This window comes from Temnothorax americanus, unplaced genomic scaffold (assembly GCF_048541705.1).
Source record: "Temnothorax americanus isolate GAGA-0224 unplaced genomic scaffold, ASM4854170v1 Scaffold188, whole genome shotgun sequence".
Classification (NCBI taxonomy): domain Eukaryota; kingdom Metazoa; phylum Arthropoda; class Insecta; order Hymenoptera; family Formicidae; genus Temnothorax; species Temnothorax americanus.
Window position 1 is genome coordinate 75769 of NW_027509327.1, and position 27119 is coordinate 102887.

Consider the following 27119-nt stretch of genomic DNA (forward strand, 5'->3'; position numbering starts at 1 on the left):
TAAGTTTTTAAAAACAATATTTTATTTCATAAAATACATATTTATAAAATATCAAGCAATTTCAAAGTTTATTTGTACACTTTTTAGTTAAGCTTTTTTTAAACTTGCAGACCCAAAAACGTTCTTCCGTTGTTTACTATTCTCAAAAAAAATTTTAGTACAAAACGAACAAACAGTAAAAAAATGCTTAATAATTTTTTTTTAAATCACAGCACGTGGGAAAAATAATTTCAACATTTCTATGAATGCATTCGATGAGCCTTGAGTTTCCATTCCTCAAAATGAAATCCTTGTAGATTTTATAGTAATGGTCAGAGTGTAAAACTAAGTTGAACGTTTCAAAACAAGGTTCTTTCAAGCCACCCAAGTTCAATGCTCTCGTGTATAGTTTCGCCTTTTTTATAAATTCATTCTGTGGTAAATTGTGCCTCAACGAAAATGCAACACATTCTCCACAAATATGCTTTACAACTGCATTCGTGGTACTTCCAGCCAAATGGAATATATTCTTTGCATCGTATTCGCTGACAATATCGGAAAAATAACTAAACGTAATAGTGTGCACATCAAGCTCAACATGATTTATTGTTGAATCGTCACTTTCAGCCGCAATGTCAACGGACTGCGTAGCATCTGATTCTCCTTCTCCAAAGACGAACTGGCTACCACCTGTGCAGTCTGCTCACTATCAGATGACAGTAAACTTTTTGGCATATAACTGGATACTTCCACTTCATTGGAAACATCATGGTTTGATGGGGCAGCATAATCCATGTTTTACAACATTTTGGACAATGTTACAGTTCTTTGAATAAAAATTAACAATTTCTATTAAAAGAACCACAAGTGTGTCGAATAATATTACCATTTCTGGAGTAATTAAAACTTCTGCTACTTTTTGTGCCAGCAACTTCATTTCGTAGCTTCTGAAAACCATTGATATGCTATCAAATATGTTGCATATATTCAAGAATTTATAATTAGAAGAGAAAAGAAGAAAGTTTGATGAAAAGCTCGATTCCAAAGTCGGTATACTTAGCTCGAGATCTACGACTACCACATCCTGAACATTTGACAAAATTTGAAAATTTATTTACTTTGTATGGAGACTTCCTTGGAGGTAAATTAATTCTGCGAGGTGGATTAGGAACATGAAATAAAGTAGGAACCGCATTTGGCTTTAATTGTTTTCCAATCGTCGACACGTCTACTTTCGAACTGTGAATCCTCAAAGTGTACCTGTAATAAGGAAAACAATTAATTTTCAATTTAATGAGGCATAAATAATGCTTTGCTTTTACAGCGTTGGATTTACTTCACAGACACAACCTGACTTGCTTGATATCCACTGTTCACGGCGAAGATTTAGATTTTGAAGCCACTTTTTTCGTCGCTCCACATTTATTGGAATTCGAAAAAGTTGAAACCCTTTTTCGCTTCTATTACTGCAATTAATTGCAACGCAGCCAGTCATTTTGGAACCTGAGGATACGAGACCGAAAAGCGTATTGACGTTTACGAAAAGGTTATGTTTTCACATATGGTTGGAAGAAAAATGGCGGACGAGAATACCTACTTTTTTAGAGCTCTAGTAGTAACTTACGATATATCACTCGTTTACGCGGAGTAAATTATCGTAAGTTACTACAGAAGTAACGCTCGCGTAAACGTAGTAAATGTATGTATATATGCATGTGTGTGTGTGTGTGTGTGTGTGTGTGTGTGTGCGTGTGTGCGTGCGTGCGTGCGTGCGTGCGTGCGTGCGTGCGTGCGTGCGTGCGTGCGTGCGTGCGTGCGTGTGCGTGTGCGTGTGCGTGTGCGTGTGCGTGCGTGCGTGTGCGTGTGCGTGTGCGTGCGTGCGTGTGCGTGTGCGTGTGCGTGTGCGTGTGCGAGTGCGAGTGCGTGTGCGTGTGCGTGTGCGTGTGCGTGTGTGTGTGTGTGTGTGTGGTGTGTGTGTGTGTGTGTGTGTGTGTGTGTGTGACATACGTATGTATGTACGAGTCAACCACGAAATTCAAGGTTCCGAAGGCGCGCGTGCGCAGCATGCGCGAGTGTGTGTGGAGCGGAGCGGCGCAACGCGCAACGGCGCAACGGTTCGAGGAGTCCGTGCGAACTTCACCGTGTGTGACATCACGCTTCATTGTTGGAGGTTTACGTCATTCTCCGAGTCCGCGGCGTTTTGAGACGACTGGAGACGACAGACGAGTGCACGCACGCCGCACGCACGCACGCTTGTACGCATGCACGCATGCAGAGACAATCTCTCCTCGTCGTGGGAAAGACAACAAGCGATAAAATGTCACCCACCCTGTCGTTGCTGATTTGAGTGTGAGTCGAATCGCTCGCACAGCTTGTTCCAGTGCCCGTCGTGTGTAAACGGAAAGAAGGCGTTCCGCGTTTACGGAGGTGTCACGTACGAACGTTTGTTCGCGAATGCTGCCCGAAGAAGATCAAAAAGATCACTTGGTGTCTTCGTAAAAAAAAGAAACGTTATTCTCGTTCGGGAATGTCAGCGCTCGACGTGTCAAAGTCGAAATAACCGCTCGAGTTTCTCGCTCGGTGCCGTGAAGATACGGAGATTTTTGATATTCGAGAGCAAGATCCGCAATCCGCGCGCGCGGCGTCGAATGACTTCTCGCAATTTGACGCCGCGTGACTTCGTCATTGCTCGCATCGCGTCGCGCATCGTCGACGGCGGGCTAGCCCGGTGAAGAATGTGATCGATCATCGTCCACCATCTCTTCTAGCGTCAGACAGTGCTCGCACGACGACGACGACGGCCACCGGCGCGCCTCTCTTTCATTTTAAATATAACAGTGTATAAATAAGTATGAGCAATAGCGAGAGTGCGCGGCGAGGCTCCTCGCGTCGCCACCGCCGTTGATTTTTCTTCCGTCCGTGCGCGCGTTGTTTATCAACGGGCTCTGCGCGTCAGACAGAGATAGATGTATGTAGGGGAATGAGCGAATGAGAGCGAAAGCGAGATAAACGAGTGGTACGCGTCGTCTCGTCGGATGCACTTGGAAATTCGTAACTTTTTTCCACTGTACGTACGTGTTCGCTCCACGGTCATCCTTGCGCGAGGACCCGCGACATCGAACACCATAAAGGTTAGTGTACGCGACATTCGTTTCGACACTTCGTCCCGACACTTGATCTTGCGCGACTTCTCTCCTTTGCCGAGTCGTAAACATGGGCTACGTTCCGATATTTACCGTCAGTACTGAAAATCTATAATTTACGTTGCGTACACTATAGATTTTCAGTATTGGCACTTGGCAGTGAATAACGGAACGCAGTCGAGGACGATAAGTGACAGAAAATATGACAAAGTAGGTCAGATGCCCGTTTAATGAATATCACTATTTCGATAGAGTTTCTCTGATTGAGAGTTCGTACTTATAGTGTTGAAAGTGACTCAAAATAGGTTTCGTTCGATTAAACAATGCTGTTCGAGATTTGTGTTTGGGCATTGTGACTCGACGTGCGTCGACGTTCGCGCCTATTACCTTATTACCTTCCTTTTTCTACCAATCGCTAAGAAAAAAAAGTGAAGACGTGAACACTATAGCCTACACATCGAGTCAATGCTCAGAATACAAATCTTGGTCAGCACTAGATTAAAAGATTATTATTGAGCCATCTTTATCTGCATCAATAATCTTAAATAATTCTTGATATTGAATTTTCTGAGAAAAATAGATTTAATCGTTCGACGACGACGAGCTCATGTGATATTCGATTGTTCTACCCCTTTCGTAAAGAAACGACAAGGAGGTGACACGAGAATGTGGTTGCGTAGTATGTACATACATATGTATACACAAGCGTCCGTCAGTCATTATATATATATGTTCTGTGCCGTCAGTCGCGATTTTGAGAGACGGTGGCACTGGTGATCTGCTGACACTTCGGGGCATTCGACCTTTTACAATTCTCTGTGACGCGGAGAGAAGATTGTCACTTTTTTTTCACATAAAACAAGTTTTTCGTATGACTCAGGGTGCGTCCATTTGGGCGCTCACACGCTGTAAGCATCGCTCTATCTTCGTTTGATATTCGATGTGCAACGAAGATAGAATGATGCTTACAGTGGCTTACAGCGCGTGAGCGCCCAAATGGAACGCAGGGTCAATGAATCATTTGTTATTAATTAGGAATTACGTGAGATATGATTCTGTGACGGTGTGCGTTTCTCGAGAATTTAATGAGTAATCGCGATATATTGTGATTTGACAGTGAGAACATCAATACAATTATTAACCGTTCTCACTCTCTCTACCTCTCCCCTTCTTTATTTCTACCTCTTTCTATTTCTCTCTCTCCCCCTCCCCCTCCCCCTCTCTCTCCCTCTCCCTCACCCTCTCTCTCACTCATAAATAAATATAGGTAAATATGTTAAGGTAATTTGTTCGTGACAATGCTGTCAAAAAATTAATGACAGACAAATGACATGCAGTATTTGGCTAGTAGTGTCCGCGTTAATCATGTGTGTGTAAGGATCTTATGTGTACATATATAGAAACTAATGTGTGTTATTAGATTAGGATCACTTTAAAATTAACTTCAAAGGTTAGCTGTCATATGCGTCCACCGCTAAGAATCAATTACTTCGAAACTAAACGGTCAAAGGTCTTTTATTTTTGTAAGTGTATTTTTACACAAGTCTCTTCTATCGTTTTCTTGTTTTTCATAAAAGTTGCCAGAGTAGTTTGATACTACAATTAGAAACTTAGTGTCTCGGAAGCCGTTTTCATACCTGTAATACATGTAAAAAGTACTAACTTTGATTTCAATTATCTCAACTTTGGTACGGTCAATTTTTTTCTAATTGTACAGGTGTGTAAATCGTGTTTACATTAATATACTGTTCAAATTTTATGAGGTTTCCCAGAAAATGAGTTTACTTATGCTACACCTCTCATGTCTCCTTACAGTGCCAGACTAGAGTCAAGTTCAACAGGGTCTTCTTTCCCCGCTAATTTTTCCAAGCCCGTTCCCTTGGCAGTGGTTTCGCTAGATAGTAGATAGGTTTACGGACTAACTACCTTAAACATTTTCTTTGTATTGTATTCACAGATGGGCTTGATGAACCATTTTTAACGAGAAGAGGCCAGAATAAATTTTTGTTCTTGCTAGGAAGCATTTAATGCACTGGCATGTCTAACCAAAATGTCATCAAGGTTAATTATTATTATTATATTTAAAATTGAAGATAATTGTTATATAATTATTTATTATATTGTATATTATATACTATAAAGTATATTTCTTACTTAACAAAATTGTTTTGTTTGCCTCAGTTACACAATCCTAATTTATATTTTTTTTTATAGGAAAGCTTGAAAATCCCTATTGAGAGGAACATAAATACGTATTTTCAGAAGTAGGCATTTAAATCACCGCATAGTTTTAAATGATGAGGAATATTTATCGCCAGATATTAATTGAGCATAAACTTAACGATCACCAGTATCTCCAGTGTAAGTGTGATAAATTTTTTTTCTTATCTGCATTTAATTGTTATTTTATCAACGATGCCGACACAGAGAAAGGAGAATCACTTGCTGTTTCAGATACAAGAAATAAACGTGATGCTGTTACTTCCAAACTGCTTGCAGCTGTGCAACAAGCTGCGGCATGATGCTGAAGATTGTCCTGATTATACCGATGCCTGTATAATGTTAGAAGAATTCTGCATATTTGCCGCAGAACTGGCACGTCTGTGCGAGCGAGGGTAACATAAAAACTTTAAAATATATTGACAGGTTTGACTTTGTTAGGTACTTCTCAGCATTTTTGAAGACATCACATATAATTTTCTTATGCAATAACTTTCTTTCCTTGCAAGCCAAGTTATTATTTGCGCTAAAATAAATCAAAGTTTTTTCTACGTATCTTTGATTAATCATCATCAGGTGAACGGAAATCTATATGTTTCAGGCAAAAATATTGAACATTTAATCATGATTATAGTAGGGATATTTAAAAGCAATGATGAAACGCAACGCGATGTCTGTCGTTACAAAATTATTTGATATTTGGAAGTACGTTCAGTTACAAAACGATTAATCCATGCTACTCTTTAGTATGTTATATTATCACACTCTGATGAAATTTTATGATATTTAACATTGATATTATTGATGCTTTTTTGCTGTTATATAGACTGATACATTTTTATGATCTGGAATAACTCTCATTTTTATTACTATAAAAAATTATCAAATAGTTATTGCGTAGCTTTGAAATACGTTTTTTCGGTACCTTCTAAGTGCATACGTGGGTCACGTTCAACGCTATTTTTTCCTACTTTAAAGTATTTTAAAAGAATCTAAAAATTCATGAAACATCTGTCTACATCGTAGTTGACGATTTTATAGTCATTTTGATAAATATCGTTTATTTAATATCTTCTGACAGGCTTGCAAGTTTTACAGTTACGAGCAGATATCACTTTGGTTCGGACGCCGTAGACCCACGTATGCACCTTAAGGGTTAATAATATTGTTAACGTACTTATCTTCCGAAGCATTATGATAACCGTTTACAGGATATTTATTCAAATTGTAGAAACAATTTTTCTTATTTTTCAGGCATTTTCGTTCAAATTTTCAGGCAAAATTCAAACATTTTTATAATAAAATTTAAAATTTGATTACCTAGAATGCTTAGTTATTTCTTATTTATGCGGAATATTCATATAATTCATGTGGAAAAGACTAGAATTATTTGTTTCAAATATTAAAATAATAAGAAGAAATAGAGGAAAACGAACAAAAATGATAATTTGGGTTTATTTTATTTTTCGAAATCTGCAATCTTTTGTATTGATATATTTCGATATTTTGATGCCAAATCCTTTATTTGTAGCATTTATTTGAAATAAATCATTGCAAAGAATGTGAGATAATGACGTGAAATAATAACAAAGCATTTTCTTATAATATTACATTTTTAGATTTTTATGTAGCTTTTTCTTGGAAAATACTAAAATTTTTTTTATAATTTCTTCAGGAATAAATGGACTATTTGATTGTTTAATTTTCAAAAATTATAATTTTATCAAAAATTATAAGCAAAGTTGAAAAAAAAAAAAAAAAAAAAAAACAATACACTAGTGGAAATGGAAAATAGAATATCAAGAACACTTTATGATACTCGATGTCATTCGTACGATCGAGCACGGTGCATGATAAAAAAAGACAAGATCGTACAACATATGAAAATCTTTATTGGGGGTACCTTACATGTACGTTAGTAGTGAATACATCAGCCCTTCATGGTGTTTTTTTTCCAATTTTACCAGTGTGGATTACTTTCAAAATTAAATATTATTTATTTAGATTATTTTATAATTATATATAAAATTTAAGAAGAGTTGATTTAAAAAAGAACATTAATCGAAATGTAGGTTTGCAATTACATCTTCCCAAATGTTTTTCCACTACTGTAGATATCTTGATTTATGTTTTCATACAAAAAAATTGTAAAATGTATTTATAATGGTTATGTGCGGTAAAAGTAGTGATGGTTGCCAAACTGAAAAAAGTTTATTCCTAATTATAGAATTTCGTGAGTCAGTGTATATACACAGGCTTATATGCACAGTCGAATGGAATAATCATTTAAATATTATAATTTAAACATAGTCTTGCAAATTTAAGTTACTATATATATATGTCGAGTGTGATAATACTGGATCGGTATATGAATTAAAAGATTGAGATTATACTACATAAATTTATTCATATTCACCTGTAGAACAGCAACTGTTCCTATGAACGCCTCTTGCTCATTACACGGTGATGGAAAAAGCATTAATCACAAAACTGGCTCAAGTAAGTCAACAAACAATGTTCGCGGAACACCGTTCAATTGTGTCGATGAGGCAACTTCATTATTTACTTATTTATCGATTAATTGCTTAGAGAGGATGGCATATGAGGTATTTTTGGGCGGGTCTTGTAATCCAACTACCTGGAGATCAGACATAGCGATACCGACTCTTCAAAACCTTGGCATTACTTATTATAATCCTGTAAGTAGTTTATCTTCCTTGTTTTTTGTTCATAATTGCATGTGAGATATCGTAATTGGATTATGTATCGCAGCAAGTGTCACAATGGGGTCCGGAATTAATAGCTCAAGAGTACGAGGCAAAGCAGACGGCGCGAGTTTTGTTGTTTGTCATTGACAACCAAACACGCAATAGCGCGGGCATCATCGAAGCAGCTCAACTGGCAGCTACACGTAGCGAGTCCTTGGTTCTTGTCATTTATCCGTATCGTCAGGGACAGACTATACTCGGAGAGACTGTTTCCACGCAGTACGTGTTGTTTCAAACAGATTAATCGGTTTAATGCTTTCATTTGATTGCTATGTTTTTTCTCTTATCAGTACATATTTTATTTTTCAGGGAATATTATGATTTGATGAACGGCTTGTTAGTGCTTCAATACCTAATGGAAAGGCAAAGGATACCAATATTCGAGAGCGTATCAGTTGCTCTTCACTGTACGTCCAAGGTAATGACTAATTAATAAACAAATGCATCAAAATTAATGATTAATATACATATACATATATATATATTTACATATAGATGTTACGTGAAAAGATCAATGTGCAGGATTGCATGAGCACTGAGGATGGCATTAGACCTATAAGAATCTCGCTTACTCAGAATGGAATGGATGCAGTGTAAGTTTCTAATTGCCTGTCTATATTATATGTAAATATGTGTAAGATAATTTAACAATATCTTGATATAAACAGTAAGATGTAATAAGAATTAAAACAAACAATTGTTGCTCAATAACATATTCGCGGAAATGTTTAATTTCGGAAATATCACGTCGTGTTTGATGTCTGAAAGTTATGAAATTAAAATCATATTAAATAGATTAATAAACAATGTTTTTATTTGTAATAATTTAATTAAAAGAACAGTTTAATAAGATATTTGGAAAGAGTAACACAAATTGTATTCTTTGGGATTGTTCATGTTTAAGCGATTACTTGTAACAAGTAATAGGGCGGCAGTGTGTGGTCTAGTGGTAGAGCGTCAGACTCGTAATCTGAGGAACCAGGTTCGAGTCCACTAGAGCCATGTAAGTATGGAATGTTTTTTCGATAGCTGCGCCCCTCCGTGCAAGATATGCTCTTGTGCGGAGAAAACTGGGCTCCGTTTTTCGGAAAGAGACGTTAAGCCGTTGGTCCAAAGAATTAAAGTGAGAGGAGAAGGATAGTATTGGTAGCAGATTGCGAACCCTACGGGGATATGCAATAAATTACGAATTTTATAGTAACAAGTAATAATTTGACATTACAGCCATCAACTCTGATACACAGAGATTGATGTATTTCTATAGCACTTATTCTCAATGTTTAGTCACTAAGGCGTCTAAAGAAGTCGGCTATAGGAGACGGTAATTTCTGAGCTTTAGTAATAAAATGTATTCGGTAAATAACGTGGCATTTAAATAAGTTTACTGATCATATTCTTGAAAGTTTGAATGAGGACATTGTTGATCAAAGTGCTGCGTAAGATATGCGAGAGAGATAGATGTGTAAGAATATTTTATATATTTTTTTATTTGATATTTAGGTATTCCGAAGAAGAATATAGTTAAGCAAGAATTGTTTGTTTTAGTTTTTGTTATCTCTTCTCTAAAAGTTTCTCTGAATGTTTCTAAAGCGGCATGTGCAAAAATATAACATGTAGGAATAACATAAAGAGCATTTACAAATGATTTATAAAGAAATTTTATTTACATGTTAGAAAATTGCGGGAAATTTTCAAATCTATGGACGTTGATGATAGTGGCACAGTAAAGTTAGGGGAAGTATGTACATTTTATCACATCAAATATTTTGAAAAATTCATCAAAGTCAATACAATTTCTCTTTATTTCCAGGCCTGGATAATGTTGCAGTCGAATACAATGTGCAACAATGTGTCTCTTTCGGATCTGCTCAACACGGTGAATAAGTCCGGTAATGTTTGCGTATCATATCTTATGGCGTTTAACAAATTTGTGTTTTGACAAAATAAACTATTAAAGTACGATGTGTTCGCCACGCAGAAATCTACAGGACATTGATAGACGGATTTCCGGCGAAAGGTGACCCAACTGAATTGCGAATCAATTTCGAACAGTTTTGCGTTCTAGCCAGCCAGTCATTGTGGACGCGGACGAAGAGTAATGGCATCTCTTGTGAAAGTGAGATACCTTCAGTATGGAATATATTATGTAGGAAGGCCTCAAATTTCTTGCGACGAGTTATCGTACATCCTTTTAATCACTTCCTAGGTATTTCTGATTTTCAACAATTTCCCACGATCTTCGATATACTCGCTGTCTATATATACTTCTTGCCACCTGAACTTTTCATTTTCTCACTTCCCAAGATTGAGCGCTCGATTTCATCTATTTCGTAGAGCAGGTAAAAAAACGGAGCTTGCGTTCAGCTATGAAGGATTTAAACCTTTTCAGGTTGGACTAATTCCTTTGTCCAAGAGTTCGAGAAGAGGGACATTTATATTGGCGTTGTCAGTAAAGATCTGTTTTGGTTAGAATCTTCCGCAGTACCGTTGATAGAGTGAGTATCAGTAGTAGCCTAATGATGATCACTTCTCCACCAGTTAAACGTGGTCTTCTTTCCCATTTACGATCTTCCAGGTCAATGAGATTGTCTTTGCACCAACCTAGCCTGAATGAGTACAACGTAAGAGTATTGCCGCAGGAATTGCAGAAGATAAAGAACTCACGACTGATTCTGTTGATAGTGCCGCAGCATTCGCGCGGCATCGCCATCATGGCATTGGCAGCTCATTTGATTGGACTGCGCGCTAAGCTCGTCCTCTGTGTTCAAACTCTTCCCGAGGGTTCTATTGTGTCTGATGACCAAGTACGATTGATATATTTTATATCCCCCCCTCTCTTTCATACACAAATCACATCAAATAAACAAACAATTACTATAATATATAATGAATATAATGAATAACAAGTCTATTAACAATAACTCAACGCAGATTTATCGAATTACTTAAGACTAACAATAAGAAATCATCTTTGGCAAATTAAGCTTCAAGTGTCGTATAATATGTAAAGTAGCAGTTAATAGAAATTAACTTCCATATATTATTGAAAAGTTGTGCGACCTATAATACATATTTACACTAGGCATTTGTAGGAAAAAATTTTTTTTCACTACTATAATAGTGATATGATATATCGTTATTTTCTTTTGATTTATTTAGCTGACTGAACAAGCTCGAAAAGATTACAACCGGGGGAGGATGTACCTGTCGGACTATGCAACGCGTGAAGGTGTACCTGTTTTTCAGAATATCGCTGATGCTCTGCAACATGCGATACAATTAGTTCAAAGTCCTTGTTGACTTAATTGCTCTTTACTGGTTTTTCTTTTTTCTATCTTTTTTCATACAGATAAGTTTCATTGGTTCGATAAACTAATTTATTTTTACCTTTAACAATGTCCAGCTACCATTTGAGATCGACGCGAACACTATAGATATAACGATGATGCTGTACTGTTATTATATTTATAATAAGCGATTGTTAGTTATAGCAATTATTAGCTGCTTTTGCTAATAAGATTGCTTCTTTTCATAATGTCTCTTATTAGCAATGTCTCATCGACATATAGCTCTCGCGTGTTATTTTCGCATTTTCCATTAACAATGTCACTTATACATATAGTATTATTACTTATCGTTTTTTAAGTTCTTGACAAAGTTAAAACACACGCAATCAAGACTTTTTATTTACGCCAAGATATTCTATTTATTGTTACTTTTTGTCGTGAGCACAGCATTTCTGAAGCAATTATTTTTACTTTTATTACGTTTACGCGAGCGTTACTTCTGTAGTAACTTACAATAATTCGTTCGCGTAAACGGGATTTTCTTTCGCGTAAATGGGATTTTGTAGTAACTTACGATAATTTACTCCGCGTAAACGGGTAAATTATCGTAAGTTACTACAGAAGTAACGCTCGCGTAAACGTAGTATTTGTTGACCGTATTACGTATGATCCTTTTATTTTTTATTTTATCTTTAAAAAAATATATTTTATATTGGCTAATGAGTGTCGAGCAGCTAACTATTTTATTATTGGTTATTTTTTTATTACTATGTTCTTCTCTTATCGAATGACGTTAAACTCTTATATAAATTATTGTAGATCAGTAGGAAAGCAGTCTCTCACGGTAGATGGACATATACGATCTTTCTCTCTCGTCTTTTTATAGCAACTTGACGTTCGCAATTTTTTGTAATGTTTTGGTAACATGGTTAAGGATTGATTTGATATACGTGTATATAAAACTCATAATTCTCTAACGATCTAATCAAATTATTAACTTTTGGAATTTGATCGCTGAAAAATGCGAGAGGGAGGATGTCGTGTGGGATTTGCTTGTATTTTGAATGCGTGGTGTGTATCTCGGCTGAGTATGCGTATGTATATCGATATGTATGCGTGGGATATATCATGAATTTGCATTGTTTGATGTATTTCAATAACCGCAAATATCAAATTTCAACTGTCGATGATAATTTCAATAAGTAAGCCGAATTGTGTCTTATACAAATCAGTGTGTAACATATGAGTGAATAAGTGAATGAAAGAAAAAAAAGAACATAGGCAAGAACGAGATGTTTTAAGCTATTGACTGATGGCAGAGAACGAAACGTAGTCTCTTACGTCTATCATAGACGTAAATTACGTCATAGACGTAAAACAAGGCAGAGAACACTGTATACGTAACTACGTAAACGTAAAGTCATCGTGTCGATACGGGACGATACGAACGTAGTTACGTATACGGTTTTCTCTGCCTTGCTGTACGTCTATGACTACGATAGATGTAAAAGAGCCTACGTTTCGTTCTCTGCCATCAGCCATTCAATATCTGCGGATTACTCAAAATCTTGCTAAAAGATTTCATCGTTTGAAGGAACAAATGAGAAAAAGGAAGTAGCTCAAGAGAAAAATCGTTTATTATATTTTTTTGCATAAATATATATACTCGTACACGTATCTTACCAAACATTCTCTTTTTGGTAATAAAACAAAACTACTGTTATCGGTTCTCACATGTTTTCTTTCTGCATTTTTGTTTTCGCACGAAATATTGATACATCTGTTGTGTGCGACAGCTAGTAAGAAATTGTTAGAACTGTGCTCGTATTTAACGATCGTCAAGATTATGTGATCCTAAATTTATGTTGCATCCAAATTATATTAAAGAAACTCGAAATACGATACGTTTAATGCTACAACACGTGAATAAAAGCTTAGATAGGAGCCCCCGCTTGAAATTATATTTTTGTTATCGTAACACATTACCTTTCAATTGAAATAATTTTAAACGAGCAATCACACGACTGTATGAATGTAATACCAGTCAGAATAAGTGACTTTTACTCGGTTTTCGATCTAGTGTCCTCGTCATTTTTACTTTCTCTAAGATCTACCATTTTCTCTGTATTATCCTTTCCAGGAAAGTAGTACCTTCGTATATTCTTGAGCGACAACAACACCGGTATCATAGCCGGTAGAAATAGGGGAATGTATACAGCGTACCTGTAATATCGCAGAATTATTATTTGTAATGTAATTTAAAAAAATATATGCTAAATTTTCGTAATGCCTTCTATTAATTTTATACGAATATATACAAAACCATCTAACAAGGTAACTCACGGAAGTGTCCCTCTCCGATTTTCATGAGCTTTTATTATGTATTATGTTGTTCTCTAGATAAAAATAAGATACTGTATTTTTTTATACGTGCCCATGCAGCCTATGCGCGTGTTTAGGATAGTGGCGGATTTGCCCTATACACTACGCTGAAGTGTAGGGCGGCAAGTGCGGCGAGATTGTAACTTTTCTTTCAAAATTTGGTGAGCATATGGAAGTGGTAGGTAGTTTATATCATTCCGAAAAATGTTGAAAAACTCTGAATAATACCTACTATGAAAATTGATTAATCGGATAGCACAGAATTAAGAAATGTTTTATTGTTTACTTTTTTATATTCTGCGAAAACTTTTTAATTCGAAGGAGTACAGGGGAACGGCGAGTAGTACGGAATATTCGATATTTCTTGTATTATCCGATAAATTGTTTCACTCCAAGTGACTACACGTGGTAAGTTGGCTTTGGTACTATTACTACGTTTACGCGAGCGTTACTTCTGTAGTAACTTACGATAATTCCTTCGCGTAAACGGGATTTTCCTTCGCGTAAACGGGATTTTGTAGTAACTTACGATAATTTACTCCGCGTAAACGGGTGAATTATCGTAGTATCGTTTACGCGGAGTAAATTATTGTAAGTTACTACAAAATCCCGTTTACGCGAAGGAAAATCCCGTTTACGCGAAGGAATTATCGTAAGTTACTGCAGAAGTAACGCTCGCGTAAACGTAGTAAATGTCCCATACTCGCCATTCTCCTAATTATGAGATTACCGTTAAAATTCATAAGCAAACTGATCAAACATAAACGAATTATAATTGTGCAGCGCATTTACATACACAAGAGCACATCGTGTGCTACATTCCCAGAACAGGGTTTAATACTACGTTTACGCGAGCGTTACTTCTGTAGTAAAACTTACGATATATTACTCGTTTACGCGGAGTAAATTATCGTAAGTTACTACAAAATCCCGTTTACGCGAAGGAAAATCCTGTTTACGCGAAGGACGTCGCGTAAGTTACTACAGAAGTAACGCTCGCGTAAACGTAGTATAAGTTTCGTATGGAACTTCGCGTTTCGCTGATTGCTCTATGTAAAAAATGCAAAAAAAAAAAACATGATAACATATATATTGATAAAATACATTTCTTTGGAGACAACTTTTATTAGTTCCACATTCTAATATGCATATTAAAAAAATATTATAGAAATAGTTAATAAATAAAACAGTTCAAAAAATGAGTTGATAATTAAAACTTATCTAATACCAAGTTTGAGGGGCGGCAAAATTTCAAATGTGTAGAGCGGCAAGTTTGATAAATCCGTCACTGGTTTAGGGGGTAAAACACCCCTTTGAAAAAAATCGGTTTTTCTCTTTCGGGCCAAATATCTCCGAAACTATAAAAGATAGAAAAGAAAATTTTAAACAAAAGTTGAATGGTTTAAAGAGCACTTCAGAATAATGACAAAATAATCTATTATTTTTATTAAAAAATAAAACTTAAAAAAATTTTTTGCCATTATTTTAAAGTACTTTTTAAATTATTCAACTTTTGTTTAAAAAGTTTTTTTCTATTATTTATGGTTTCGGTGATATTCGGCTCGAAAGAGAAAAGCCGATTTTTTTCAGAGGAGTTTTTAACCCCCTAAACACGCGTATGGACACGTATAAAAAAATACTTGTCCCTTATTTTTATCTAGAGAACAACATACTAATAAAAGCTCATCAAAATTAAAGCAAGAGGGATACTTCCGTGGGTTTTCTTTTAAAAGTTTCTTAATTTTTTAAAAAGAAAACACGATGCACATAATTTTTTGTGGTACGTACTCTTTACGAAATATTTTTTAATCTATCTTTTCTAATTAAGGTATAATATTTTTAACATGATTTATTCCTCTCTAGTCATTTTATATAAGTTTATATAAATATATTTTGTAAAATATCCATGTTTTTGAAAATTTAGCTATACTCCGTCCAACGAGAGATCCATGGTTGTGGATCGGACGAAGACTCGTCCGTTTCGCGCAGTCTCCGCCCACATCTTTTTCTTCTTTTTAGATGGCCCCGGCCCCCCTACGGGTGCGGAATGACCACGGATCTCCGCCCATATAAATCATCTGTTTAGAGCCACCGCACAATAAAGCTATATCCACACAAACTTGCATAAGTCCATAAACATAATTGATTGGTCCATATGCATGTGCATAAGGAAATAGACCAATCCGTTTCTTTATATGCATATGGTTAGGGCCTAAGCAAAATGGCTGTCTTAAATAAGGCAGTGTTTTATGCCTTAAGTCTTTGTCTTATGTAACGCACAATACTGTGTTAATGCACCTATGCAAGTTTGTCTGGATAGACCTTAAAGGCCGGTTTTCACACGCAATGATTAGTGGCGCCAACTGACTGGCATTCATTGGCGCCAGAACCAACTGACAAACTCACAAGTGTTTACGCAGTGATTGGCGTATAATATGGAAAATATTTAACATTTATTAAACACACAGTAAATGACAACAACCATATAACCTCAAATTTTGAGGTTATATGCTTTGGCCAATAACCGCCAGTAAACGCCACATTACTAGCGCCAGTTTGCATCAAGTGTTTACATTTGCATTTTTACTGGCATTAGTCGACTGGCGCGGCCTGGCGCCACCAATCATTGCGTGTGAAAACCGGCCTCGACCTCTATGAAGTTGGCCGGACAACTTCAACCCTGGTAACCATTCCTTATTTGCAATTCTGCTGTAAAACTGCACGAAAAGTCGTGCACTAACTTTCGGGCAGATAATGCGTTTTCTATTTCCAACTTTGACTATTTTTCTGTTGGCAGAAACTTGCTCTCGTCGTAGTGCAACAGAATTGTGGAAGATATGTGTATGCATTTACATATAGCAGAATAGTGCAAGAAATGTGGCAGATGCTTGCGCAAATTGCAGTGCAACAAAATCGCGCCAGATTTGTAGCAGCGCCTACTGCTACCCATATATAGAGCACAAAATATTTTTAAAATATTTTTTAGAAAAATTAAAATAATTTACAAAAATATTTTTTATATTTATAGCACCGCAGTGGTGTTAGGTAAGCCTTGCGTTATATTGCTGGCGAAGATTGTCGCGAATGTCATGATTTTACTTCGCGCTTTGCCGGAGGCCTGCTTATATTAGATCCCAACTGAAATTTACTTGCGAGTTAGTTTTACCATTATGCGCCGCCTAGCGGCATTGTTGCAAACTAGCACATACAGCAGAATTCAACAAGAATTACGGCAGATGCTTGCGTAAGAAGTAGAGCAGCAGAAATACAAATAATTTCGGCAGAAATAAACAAAACAAGGCAAATGAGAGCTCGCTCGCGACGATGGACGGGCGACAGTAAAAAAATATTACAAATTCAACAAATTGAATAAAATATATATAAGAAAGTAAACGTTTCGGTCTTTGGTTTGGACCCTCCTCAGTACATATAGCTGGTCGAGTGAAATGCAGTGGTCACAAGTAGTCAAAAATGCAGTTATTCCGCTCTCCGATTATAAGAGTGTGGATCTCGTATCCTCAACGTGACTGTTACCTTAATTCCATAAAAAAAATAAATTAAACAAATATATATAGTCATACCTTAAAAAGTGATCACAAGAGTTACCTGACAGTCAAATTGATAAGATATACGACACCATCTCTCCGCGTAATACAATAAGTATTTAAATTTGCGTTGAAAAAATTGTTATACTTGGCAAAAATAATAGGTGGGAGTGGGGTTAAATTAAAAAATGTGATAAATTTGAAAAATCTGATTACGCCATTGTAAAGAGCACAAAAAGCCATAAACATTTCGTACAAATGTTTTGTCGTTACGCCTTATATTTTCGAAGATATTCGCTAAAAACTATAAAATCCGTTATTTTCAAGAGGTTGTTTCAACCCCTAAACGTCGAGATACGCAGCTAAAAAAAACACGTGTCTAATGTTTTTTGATGTTCTACAACATATCCAAAGCGCATCCAAATCGAGTAGGGACACTTCCAACCGTTCCTTGTAAGTAGTTTTTTACAGAATGCTATTGCTTACATATGTGGCTATGTAGTTCGTAAGGTTTGGACGAGAATTAAATGTGAAATATGTCGTGGAGCTGTTATGTAATGTGTTGAACCTATACTACGTTTACGCGAGCGTTACTTCTGTAGTAACTTACGATAATTCACCCGTTTACGTGGAGTAAATTATCGTAAGTTACTACAAAATCCCGTTTACGCGAAGGAAAATCCCGTTTACGCGAAGAAATTATCGTAAGTTACTACAGAAGTAACGCTCGCGTAAACGTAGTACTAGTCTTGAGAAAAATATTGAAACTAATTATTCAAATAATGCTACAGAGTATTTATATAAAAATGCTTTGAGATTAATTGTGAGGGGTAATTTGATACCTCTATCGTTAGGCGTAACTATAGCTTTAGCGACAGAGAAGGGCAATAAATTGCAATAGAGGTAATTAAAGTTCTAACTGATATTACGTTTACGCGAGCGTTACTTTTGTAGTAACTTACAATAATTCCGAATAATAAATTTCTTTCGCCAGTATATACAGAATAACAATTAAAGTAATTTAAATCGACCTGACTGGCAATATATATAACGTCTTTCCGACATGAACATTGAAAAACTGTGAGCCAACTTGGTTTGTCGGATTCACACAGCACTTTTTTCAGATCAATATCGAGACATTATTAATTTTGACCATGGTTTTGATTAGTTGATGTAATTTCTAAATTAAATAGTTTTTAATTTTATTGCGAAAAATATTACCCCAGCCAGGGTTTGAACCTGGAACCTCCCGTATACCGTGCGGGTGTCGTGCCAATTCGACCACTGGGGCTGTGGTAATATTTATCGCAATAACAACTGTAAGATGGAGCACCGATTACTAGGTCGACGGTGTATAATAAACAGAATAATAAATTTCTTTCGCCAGTATATAGATTACTTTAATTGTTATTCTATATACTGGCGAAAGAAATTTATTATTCTGTTTATTATACACCGTCGACCTAGTAATCGGTGCTCCATCTTACATCAGTTGTTATTGCGATAAATATTACCACAGCCCCATTGCAGTGGTCGAATTGGCACGACACCCGCACGGTATACGGGAGGTTCCAGGTTCAAACCCTGGCTAGGGTAATATTTTTCGCAATAAAATTAAAAACTATTTAATTTAGAAATTACATCAACTGATCAAAACCATGGTCAAAATTAATAATGTCTCGATATTGATCTGAAAAAAGTGCTGTGTGAATCCGATACTCCGCTAGCCTAGCAATCGTGAGCAGTCGCTCGTTTTCGCTCGTTTCCTCTCTTTTGACCTAATGGATTAAAAGGAGAGGAAACGAGCGAAAACGAGCGATTGCTCACGATTGCTAGGCTAGCGGAGTATCGGCTGAACGCACCCATTCAGATTTAAAGTTATTAATACATCTAGACACCAAAAACTATGAAGCGCACTATGTGGACCTCGTCATCGGCAACCCGGAACACGTAGACATCGAATTCGAGGTATTATTACACCTAGACACCAAAAACTACAGAGCGCGCTATCTGGACCTCGTCATCAGCAACCTGGGACACCTAGACATAAATTTCAAGGTATTAATACACGTAGACACCGAAAACTACGGAGCGCACTATGTGGACCTCGTCATCGGCAACCTGGGACACCTAAACATCGAATTCAAGGTATTAATACACGTAGACACCGAAAACTACGGAGTTCACTATCTAGACATCGTCATCGGCAACCTGGAACACTTAGACATCGCATTCAACGTATTATTACACCTGGACACCGAAAACTATGAAGCGCATTATCTGGATCCCGTCATCGGCAACCTGGGACTCGTGGACATCGAATTCAAGATATTAATACACGTAGACACCAAAAACTACGGAGCGCACTATGTGGACCTCGTCATCGGCAACCTGGGACACGTAGACATCGAATTCAACGTATTATTACACCTGGACACCGAAATCTATGAAGCGCATTATCTGGATCCCGTCATCGGCAACCTGAGACACGTGGACATCGAATTCACCGTACGATTACACCTGGACACCGAAAACTATGAAGCGCACTATCTGGATCCCGTTATCGGTAACCTGGGACACGTGGACATAAATTTCAAGGTATTAATACACGTAGACACCGAAAACTACGGAGCGCACTATGTGGACCTCGTCATTCGCAACCTGGGACATGTAGACATCGAATTCAACGTATTATTACACCTGGACACCGAAAACTACGGAGCGCACTATGTGGACCTCGTCATCGGCAACCTGGGACACGTGGACATCGAAATCAAGGTATTAATACACGTAGACACCGAAAACTACGGAGCGCACTATGTGGACCTCATCATCGGCAACCTGGGACACGTGAACATCGAATTCAAGGTATTAATACACGTAGACACCGAAAACTACGGAGCGCACTATGTGGACCTCGTCATTCGCAACCTGGGACATGTAGACATCGAATTCAACGTATTATTACACCTGGACACCGAAAACTATGAAGCGCACTATGTGGACCTCGTCATCGGCAACCTGGGACACCTAGACATCGAATTCACCGTACGATTACACCTGGACACCAAAAACTATGAAGCGCACTATCTGGATCCCGTCATCGGCAACCTCGGACACGTGGACATCGAAATCAAGGTATTAATACACGTAGACACCGAAAACTACGGAGCGCACTATGTGGACCTCATCATCGGCAACCTGGGACACGTAAACATCGAATTCAAGGTATTAATACACGTAGACACCGAAAACTACGGAGCGCACTATGTGGACCTCGTCATTCGCAACCTGGGACACGTAGACATCGAATTCAACGTATTATTACACCTGGACACCGAAAACTATGAAGCGCACTATCTGGACCTCGTCATCGGCAACCTGGGATACCTAGACATCGAATTCAAGCTTGATTCATAAGAATCGACTTAAAAATTCCCTAGCGGCACTTTCTGCCAAGCGTAGAGAATCTTCTTTTCCGTCAATATATATTATTTATATATATACTTAATTTTTACCTAAATAGAAATCTTCCTCCTGACCGATAAGTCTATCGACCTAATTTCGAAATACGCGTGCGATATCGAAACTGGCGATACCTGCGCCGCCAGCGTCGAAAAAGTGAAAGTGACGTTTCTGATTATGACGTCATCATATCAGACGTCGGCGTTAGGAGGAGGAAGTATCTTAATAAAAAATTTTCACATTTGGACTTTGCGTCGCAATATCTCCGCTCGTAGGGCACGTAGCGGAATATTATAAGAGAAACCCCCCCTAATTGGACCCCAAGCTATCGATCAAGCCTACTTAGAACTTGATCCGTTCACTCGTTATCGAGATCTCAACATCTCGTATACTCGCAACCCGTCGCGTCGCGTAAAAGAGTCACGGTCGGTCTCGCTCCGCGTGTACTTGGCGCGAGACACTACCGTGTCTCTTGATAATTTACTCCGCGTAAACGAGTGATATATCGTAAGTTACTACAGAAGTAACGCTCGTGTAAACGTAGTGTGAGCCTTAATTTGGTGCTATGTTATGCTCAAGATATTGAGAGAACTGTTATCAGATTCTAGGAGTAAGTACTAAAAACGTTACATAAGTAATCTTTTTCCTGATTTAAATACTCATATTTGATGATACGACTGAAGAACTCTCTGGACATGTATTTTTATTATCAAAGTTAATTATCAAAGAGTATTTAGAAATAAGAATGAATGCTTTAGCTAAGATATGTACTAGTCGTAAAATTGGACGCAATGTTAGACATATAAGAATCGAGAAATGGTCTGGTTGCACATATAAGGAGCGTCGCATAACTTGAACTTTTATAAATATAAAGAAACCTTGTATCATTTGCTTTTATTCTATTTTTATATGTTATCCAGAATTTAAGTCTGTTTTAGAAATAAAAAGAGTTCTTATATATTTTTATTTCCAAAATTTTATATTTTTCTTTGCATGCAATCGCACCTTTCACCCTTCACAAATTATTTACAAATTGATATAAAAGAGAATGAAACTTACAATTGATTCATTTTTCAGGTAACTGTCATTCTTCAACCTGTCAGATCTGAGGACTACAATTTAGGCTGCACAATTAAAGTGATGACACCACCTTCTTATAGTGAAACCATAATTTTGTTTAAACGTTGAGGTAAAATTTTTTTAAATTAATTTAATATAGGTGAACGACAATAAAATACTTCGAATCACGGCAAGTTGATTGTAATATCGCAATTACAACGTATAATAGAAATCTTTGTTATCTGAATAAAGAATTATTGTCTTATTAAACAAAATCTTGTAATATTTGGGCTATTTTATAATTTGTTTCATCGGTAATGCTAATTTTTTTTATTAATAATTGCAAAAACGTTTCAGTCAAACTCATTTGAATTTCCCACTCGGAGGCAAATTTCCGGGTAAGATGGCAGCCGTCCATTTGAGGACGCTACTGAGTCCTACGGACAAAGGCGGTCGGCAATTTATGTATATATACCAGTGGTGTAAATGGAAAGCAACTATTGGTCGCGTTCACCAGACCAAGCCGCTCAGTAGCAGTCGAACGTGATTGGCTCTTACTTTTAGAACCAACTAATCAACGCAGAGTGTTGATAAGACGAACTCAACAGTTGTGTCTGCTGAACGCGCCCATCGACTGCGTTTGGAAAGCGCGCTAGTAAGGCCCAGGCACATAGAAAAACTTAAGAAATCAGCCAATCACAGTCAAGAACTTAAGGTAAAACGTAACCGGTAGCGAATCTATACTGTTGATTTTCTTACTGCTAACGTTTTAGGCTGAGTTTCCACTGAGCGCGTCACGCGTCGCGTCATCACACGTTAACCAATCAACACATCCCATTTAATTACATTACTTATGACGGGGTCAAAATGGGATGTTTTGATTGGTTAACTCGGATGACGCGACGCGTGACGCTCTCAGTGGAAACTCAGCCTTACTGCTTAATTTTTCTATGTGCCCGAGCCTTTAGCGCTATTGCATCATTCTATATCTTTATTGTTCATCAGTATCAAGTGTAAAACAAAGATAGAATAAGCAAATAGCGCTAATAGCGCGCTCCCCGAACGCAGTTATTAGCGATTAGGACTAAGAAATCAGGAATAGGTTTCTAGAAATCAGTTATAAAACGTTTTGGAAAAAGGCTTATAAAACATTTTTAAAACGTGTATGTGCTACCTGGTAAGATCGTTAAATCAATGAGCATCCAGCATAAAGTCGCCATATTGATTTACATAAGATGCTCATTGGTCCAGCGGTCTTATGCTATGCTTATGCAGCCTATGCAATTTTGTGTGCGATGGCCTTAAGGGCCTTGGCACCAGTGATCGGCAAAAATTCTGTTTTTAAAAATGATATCGGCGGTTATTTTCAATTAATAAAAAATAAAAAATTTGAATGTTTTTAATTTTAATTAACAAAAAATTGGTAATTAATAAAATACTAAGCTCTATATTTAAAATAATTATCAATTGGTTAGAAATATAATACTTTGTATGAGAAATTAATAAATAATCATAAATATATTGCTCATGATTTAAAAAATTGGCAATTATATTAAAATAAACTGTCGGTTTTTTTTAAATTACTCGGTCAGAAAAAATATTTCTCATTTTTTGAAAAATTAGTATAGTTTTTAAAAAGTATATTATTTGTTCCTTAAACAATCAGTAATTGTTAAAAAATATGTTACTAATTTTTGAGAAAATTAGCATTTATTTATTTGTAAAGAATCTGTTTTTAGGAATATATCAGTTGCAGGAGAAAGGAAACGATAAAGTTAACTATAATATACAATTTTTTTGTACTGAAAATTGACATTCAAATTCGCATTTAAATTTTTCATTTGCTGCAATTTTCCGTGCACAATTATTTTTTTAGTTGTTTAAAGAATATTGGTATCCTTGTTCTAAAACAATTTTTTGCTTTATCATTAACGTGTAAAATAAGTGTAATCAAGAACTCTATATGATGTCTCCTTCGTCTTGCCCCAGTATCTCTGATATTGTCATCTCATGTTCATACTTGTCTTTGCCAAAAGGACTTGTTTCAGAGTCAAGGATGATAAACAGAAATTACTTTTATTTAATTGTTAATTTTTTGAAAAATTAGAAAATATTTAATTACTAATTTTTTAGAAAAGTAAAAAAAATTTTTTTTATTATTTTTTAGAAAATTAGAAATTATTAAATTATTTATTTTTTGAAAAATTAGTTATATTTCTTGATTTATTATTAAATTTTCTAAAAATTAGAAAATAATATTAAATTATTAACAATTTTTGTAGAAATAATCTTTTTTTAAATTATTTACATATTGCTTTGTAAATAAAAATAAATTTAAAAAATTCTTTTTTCTTAAAACTTAATGTTGTATTTTTACTTATTAATAATTGCTTTGATATTTAAAAAATGAATAATGAAAACTTTTTTTTGCCGATCACTGCTTGGCACATAAAAAAACTTAAGCAGTAAAACTTAAGCTGTAATGAAATTAACGGTATGGATTCGCTACCGCTTAGGGCCGTGTCTTAAGTTCTTGACTGTGATTGGCTGATTTACTTAGTTTTATTGCTTATATAAGGAGATCCTAAACTGACCCAAATTACCGACAATTGTAGGCAGGGCTTCAACTTTGAGTAAGCACAGAAGTTAAAAAAGTTTATGCACGAAAACACATCGCGCGAGTGTTGATTTCAAGACAAAAATTAAAAAAAATTAAAAAAATACATTTTTGAGCTGTCACCCACCGTAAACGTTTGCTTATTAATACAGGAGTTATACAGTTTGTATGTACAAAATAAGATACACGCGCCATTCGTATAATGTGAACAAAGAATACCATACATGGCTTCTGAATTTCCAATTCCAATCTACATGGCCGCAGGGGGAAGTGATCCGCGCAATTCCTTGGGCCTAACGCACCTACGGCATTACTGAGTTCAAGACACCGCGGACATACACGAACAATTATACATACACACATACACTTACACAGCCTCGAGTTTGAAGTCTTACGAGTTTCCGAGTTTGCGAGTTTACGAAAGTCTACCTTATTGCTTGGAACGTCTTTATTGAGGCGTTCATGTTAACCTGATGGTCAGGCCGGTATTCATAATCAGATCTTATTTCAAGACCGTCTTAAGTAATATCTTAAGATGCTAATACGGCTCTGTGATTGGTTAATGACATCTTAAGATTGTACTTAAGATGGTCTTAAATATAAGAACCGACTATGAATACCGGCCATAGTCTTACTTTTGATGTGATACAACTATAGTTTCGTTCTCTCTATTTAGACCATATGGGCACCCCCCATGGTCCCTCTTTTATCTGAATAAAAAAAAATTCCAATCTACATAAACTATGCCATACTGGTATTCATATATAGTCTTCAAGATCGCCTTAAGTAATGTCTTAAGACGCTAATACGGCTCTGTGATTGGTTCATGACATCTTAAGATTGAACTTAAGATGGCGTTAAATAACTATGGCCGGTATTCATTATAGTCTTCAAGATCGTCTTAAGTAATGTCTTAAGACGCTAATACGGGTCTGTGATTGGTTCATGACATCTTAAGATTGATCTTTAAGACGGTCTTAAATAACTATGAATACTGGCCTATGAATACCGAATACAGAGCCGTATTAGCATCTTAAGATATTACTTAAGACGGTCTTGAAATAAGATCTGATTATGAATATTTTTATGTAGATTGAAAATTTAGAAGCCATAGGCAGAATGCAGACACCAGCGCATGCGCATATGGCTTCTGCATTCTACTCATGGCTCCTGCAATTTCATGTGCTTCCACTTTTAGGCAAAAGTCTTTTTCCCCGGTTAACCATATGATCTCTCGTTGGACGGAGTATAAATAATAATTATTTTATGAGATTTAATTTATGGAAATAATACATATTTTATAAGATAATAATTTTATTAAAAATAATTGATTTAAATGAAAATGCTATAGCGGTAAAAAAAACATTACATTGGAAAAAAGTAATTTGCAATGTACAATTAAAAAATGTAGGTCACTATAATTATAATATTTCCTACTTTCTTCTTTTAAGTTATAAAATAACATTGTTTTTCTTTACCAACAATATTATTTTTGTTTCATATTTTAAATTAAATCGTTTTCACTTTTTTAAAGATAATATTATACTTAATATTTTACTCACTTTTGATCCTCCGGAAAGTAAAGAAGAGCCAAGAGTGTTGGATCGGAAAAGGCCGCCTCAGAGATAACGAAAGCTTCTTTGCTAAGGATGAAACTACGCTTGAGATTGCCTCGTCGCAGATACTCGGCGGACTCGTGCACTAATTTGAGCGCGGTCTTGATTCTGTTTCCTACTACATCCGTGATAACGATATTACTGATTTCTTTGAGTAGCCGCGCCAGTGATTGTAGAGTTAATTTGGCCGAAGTCAACTGCTCGACGGTGCGATATCTCAACAATGAATCAATTTCCCAGTCGCGTGATTTTAGTCCCACCAATGGCACCGCCGTCACTTCGTCAATAGATTTCTGAAATTGTTTAGACTTTAAATCTTTGTATGCTATCACTGAAATATATATTTTATGTATACACATCCCAGTAAGCAAGAAACACCATTGCAAGAAACATTTTAACTACATTTACAGCAACGTTTTAACATTAATGCACAATATAGTTGAAATGTTTCTTGACGTTTTTTGCTTACTAGGTTATATACATATATATCTATATATATAAAGGAAGATGTCCTGACTGACTCATTACTGACTCATCAACGCCCAGCCCAAACCCCTGAACCAAATTTTTACCAAAAGTATATGAAATAGGGGTAGAATTTTCCGGGGAGTGCCACTATATGTGTATAGTTTTTTGTTACCGATTTTCTGGAAACCGATTTTTCTAATTTTATTAATTTTTCGGGAAATAATTCACCGAATTTCAAAAAATTGTCGATCAAACAGGAGTAGAATTTTCCGGGGAGTGCTATACAGTGTATAATTTTTCGTTACCGATCTTTTTGGAAACCGGTACGGAAATTTTTTCAATTTTTCGGGAATTTATTGACCGAATCTTAAAGAAATGTATATGAAGTAAAGGTAGAATTTTACGGGGAGCGCCATTATGTGTATAGTTTTTGTTACCGATCTTTTTGGAAACCGGTTTTTTTTAATGTTTCCAATTTTTCGGGAAATAATTGATTGAATTTCAAAAAATTGTACATAAAGTAGGGGTTGAATTTTCCGGGAAGTGCTATAAAGTATATAATTTTTCGTT

General features: G+C 36.1%; 2 protein-coding genes and 1 long non-coding RNA gene across 8 annotated transcripts; 1 reads left to right on the top strand and 2 right to left on the bottom strand.

The window, feature by feature from the left end:
• On the bottom strand, positions 1-2448 carry LOC143896509 (uncharacterized). Of its 3 annotated transcripts, none has more exons than XR_013256675.1 (4): positions 2308-2448; positions 1330-1482; positions 1098-1239; positions 1-926 (listed from the first exon to the last, which is right to left on the bottom strand). It is a non-coding gene; the product is annotated as an uncharacterized LOC143896509 (long non-coding RNA). The 3 variants fall into 3 exon arrangements; XR_013256677.1 differs by having other exon boundaries at positions 1316-1482; XR_013256676.1 differs by lacking the exon at positions 2308-2448 and adding an exon at positions 1577-1794.
• On the top strand, positions 2039-13684 carry LOC143896502 (uncharacterized). Of its 4 annotated transcripts, none has more exons than XM_077404404.1 (15): positions 2039-2328; positions 5080-5183; positions 5337-5483; positions 5577-5737; positions 7765-7841; positions 7932-8041; positions 8115-8329; positions 8420-8528; positions 8606-8703; positions 9785-9848; positions 9921-9999; positions 10089-10316; positions 10500-10605; positions 10686-10914; positions 11270-13684. In XM_077404404.1, exons 4-15 carry the CDS (start codon positions 5595-5597, stop codon positions 11408-11410), a joined length of 1599 nt encoding a protein of 532 aa, XP_077260530.1. In that variant the 5' UTR covers positions 2039-2328; positions 5080-5183; positions 5337-5483; positions 5577-5594; the 3' UTR covers positions 11411-13684. The 4 variants fall into 4 exon arrangements, with proteins under 4 accessions (XP_077260530.1, XP_077260529.1, XP_077260531.1 ...); XM_077404403.1 differs by lacking the exon at positions 2039-2328 and adding an exon at positions 2811-3110; XM_077404405.1 differs by lacking the exon at positions 2039-2328 and adding an exon at positions 2811-3110 and having other exon boundaries at positions 10089-10226.
• On the bottom strand, positions 13017-26440 carry LOC143896506 (GPI-anchor transamidase component PIGS-like). Its single transcript, XM_077404408.1, has 2 exons — positions 26028-26440; positions 13017-13620 (listed from the first exon to the last, which is right to left on the bottom strand). Exons 1-2 carry the CDS (start codon positions 26438-26440, stop codon positions 13458-13460), a joined length of 576 nt encoding a protein of 191 aa, XP_077260534.1. The 3' UTR covers positions 13017-13457.
• Positions 26441-27119: the final 679 nt, after the last annotated feature.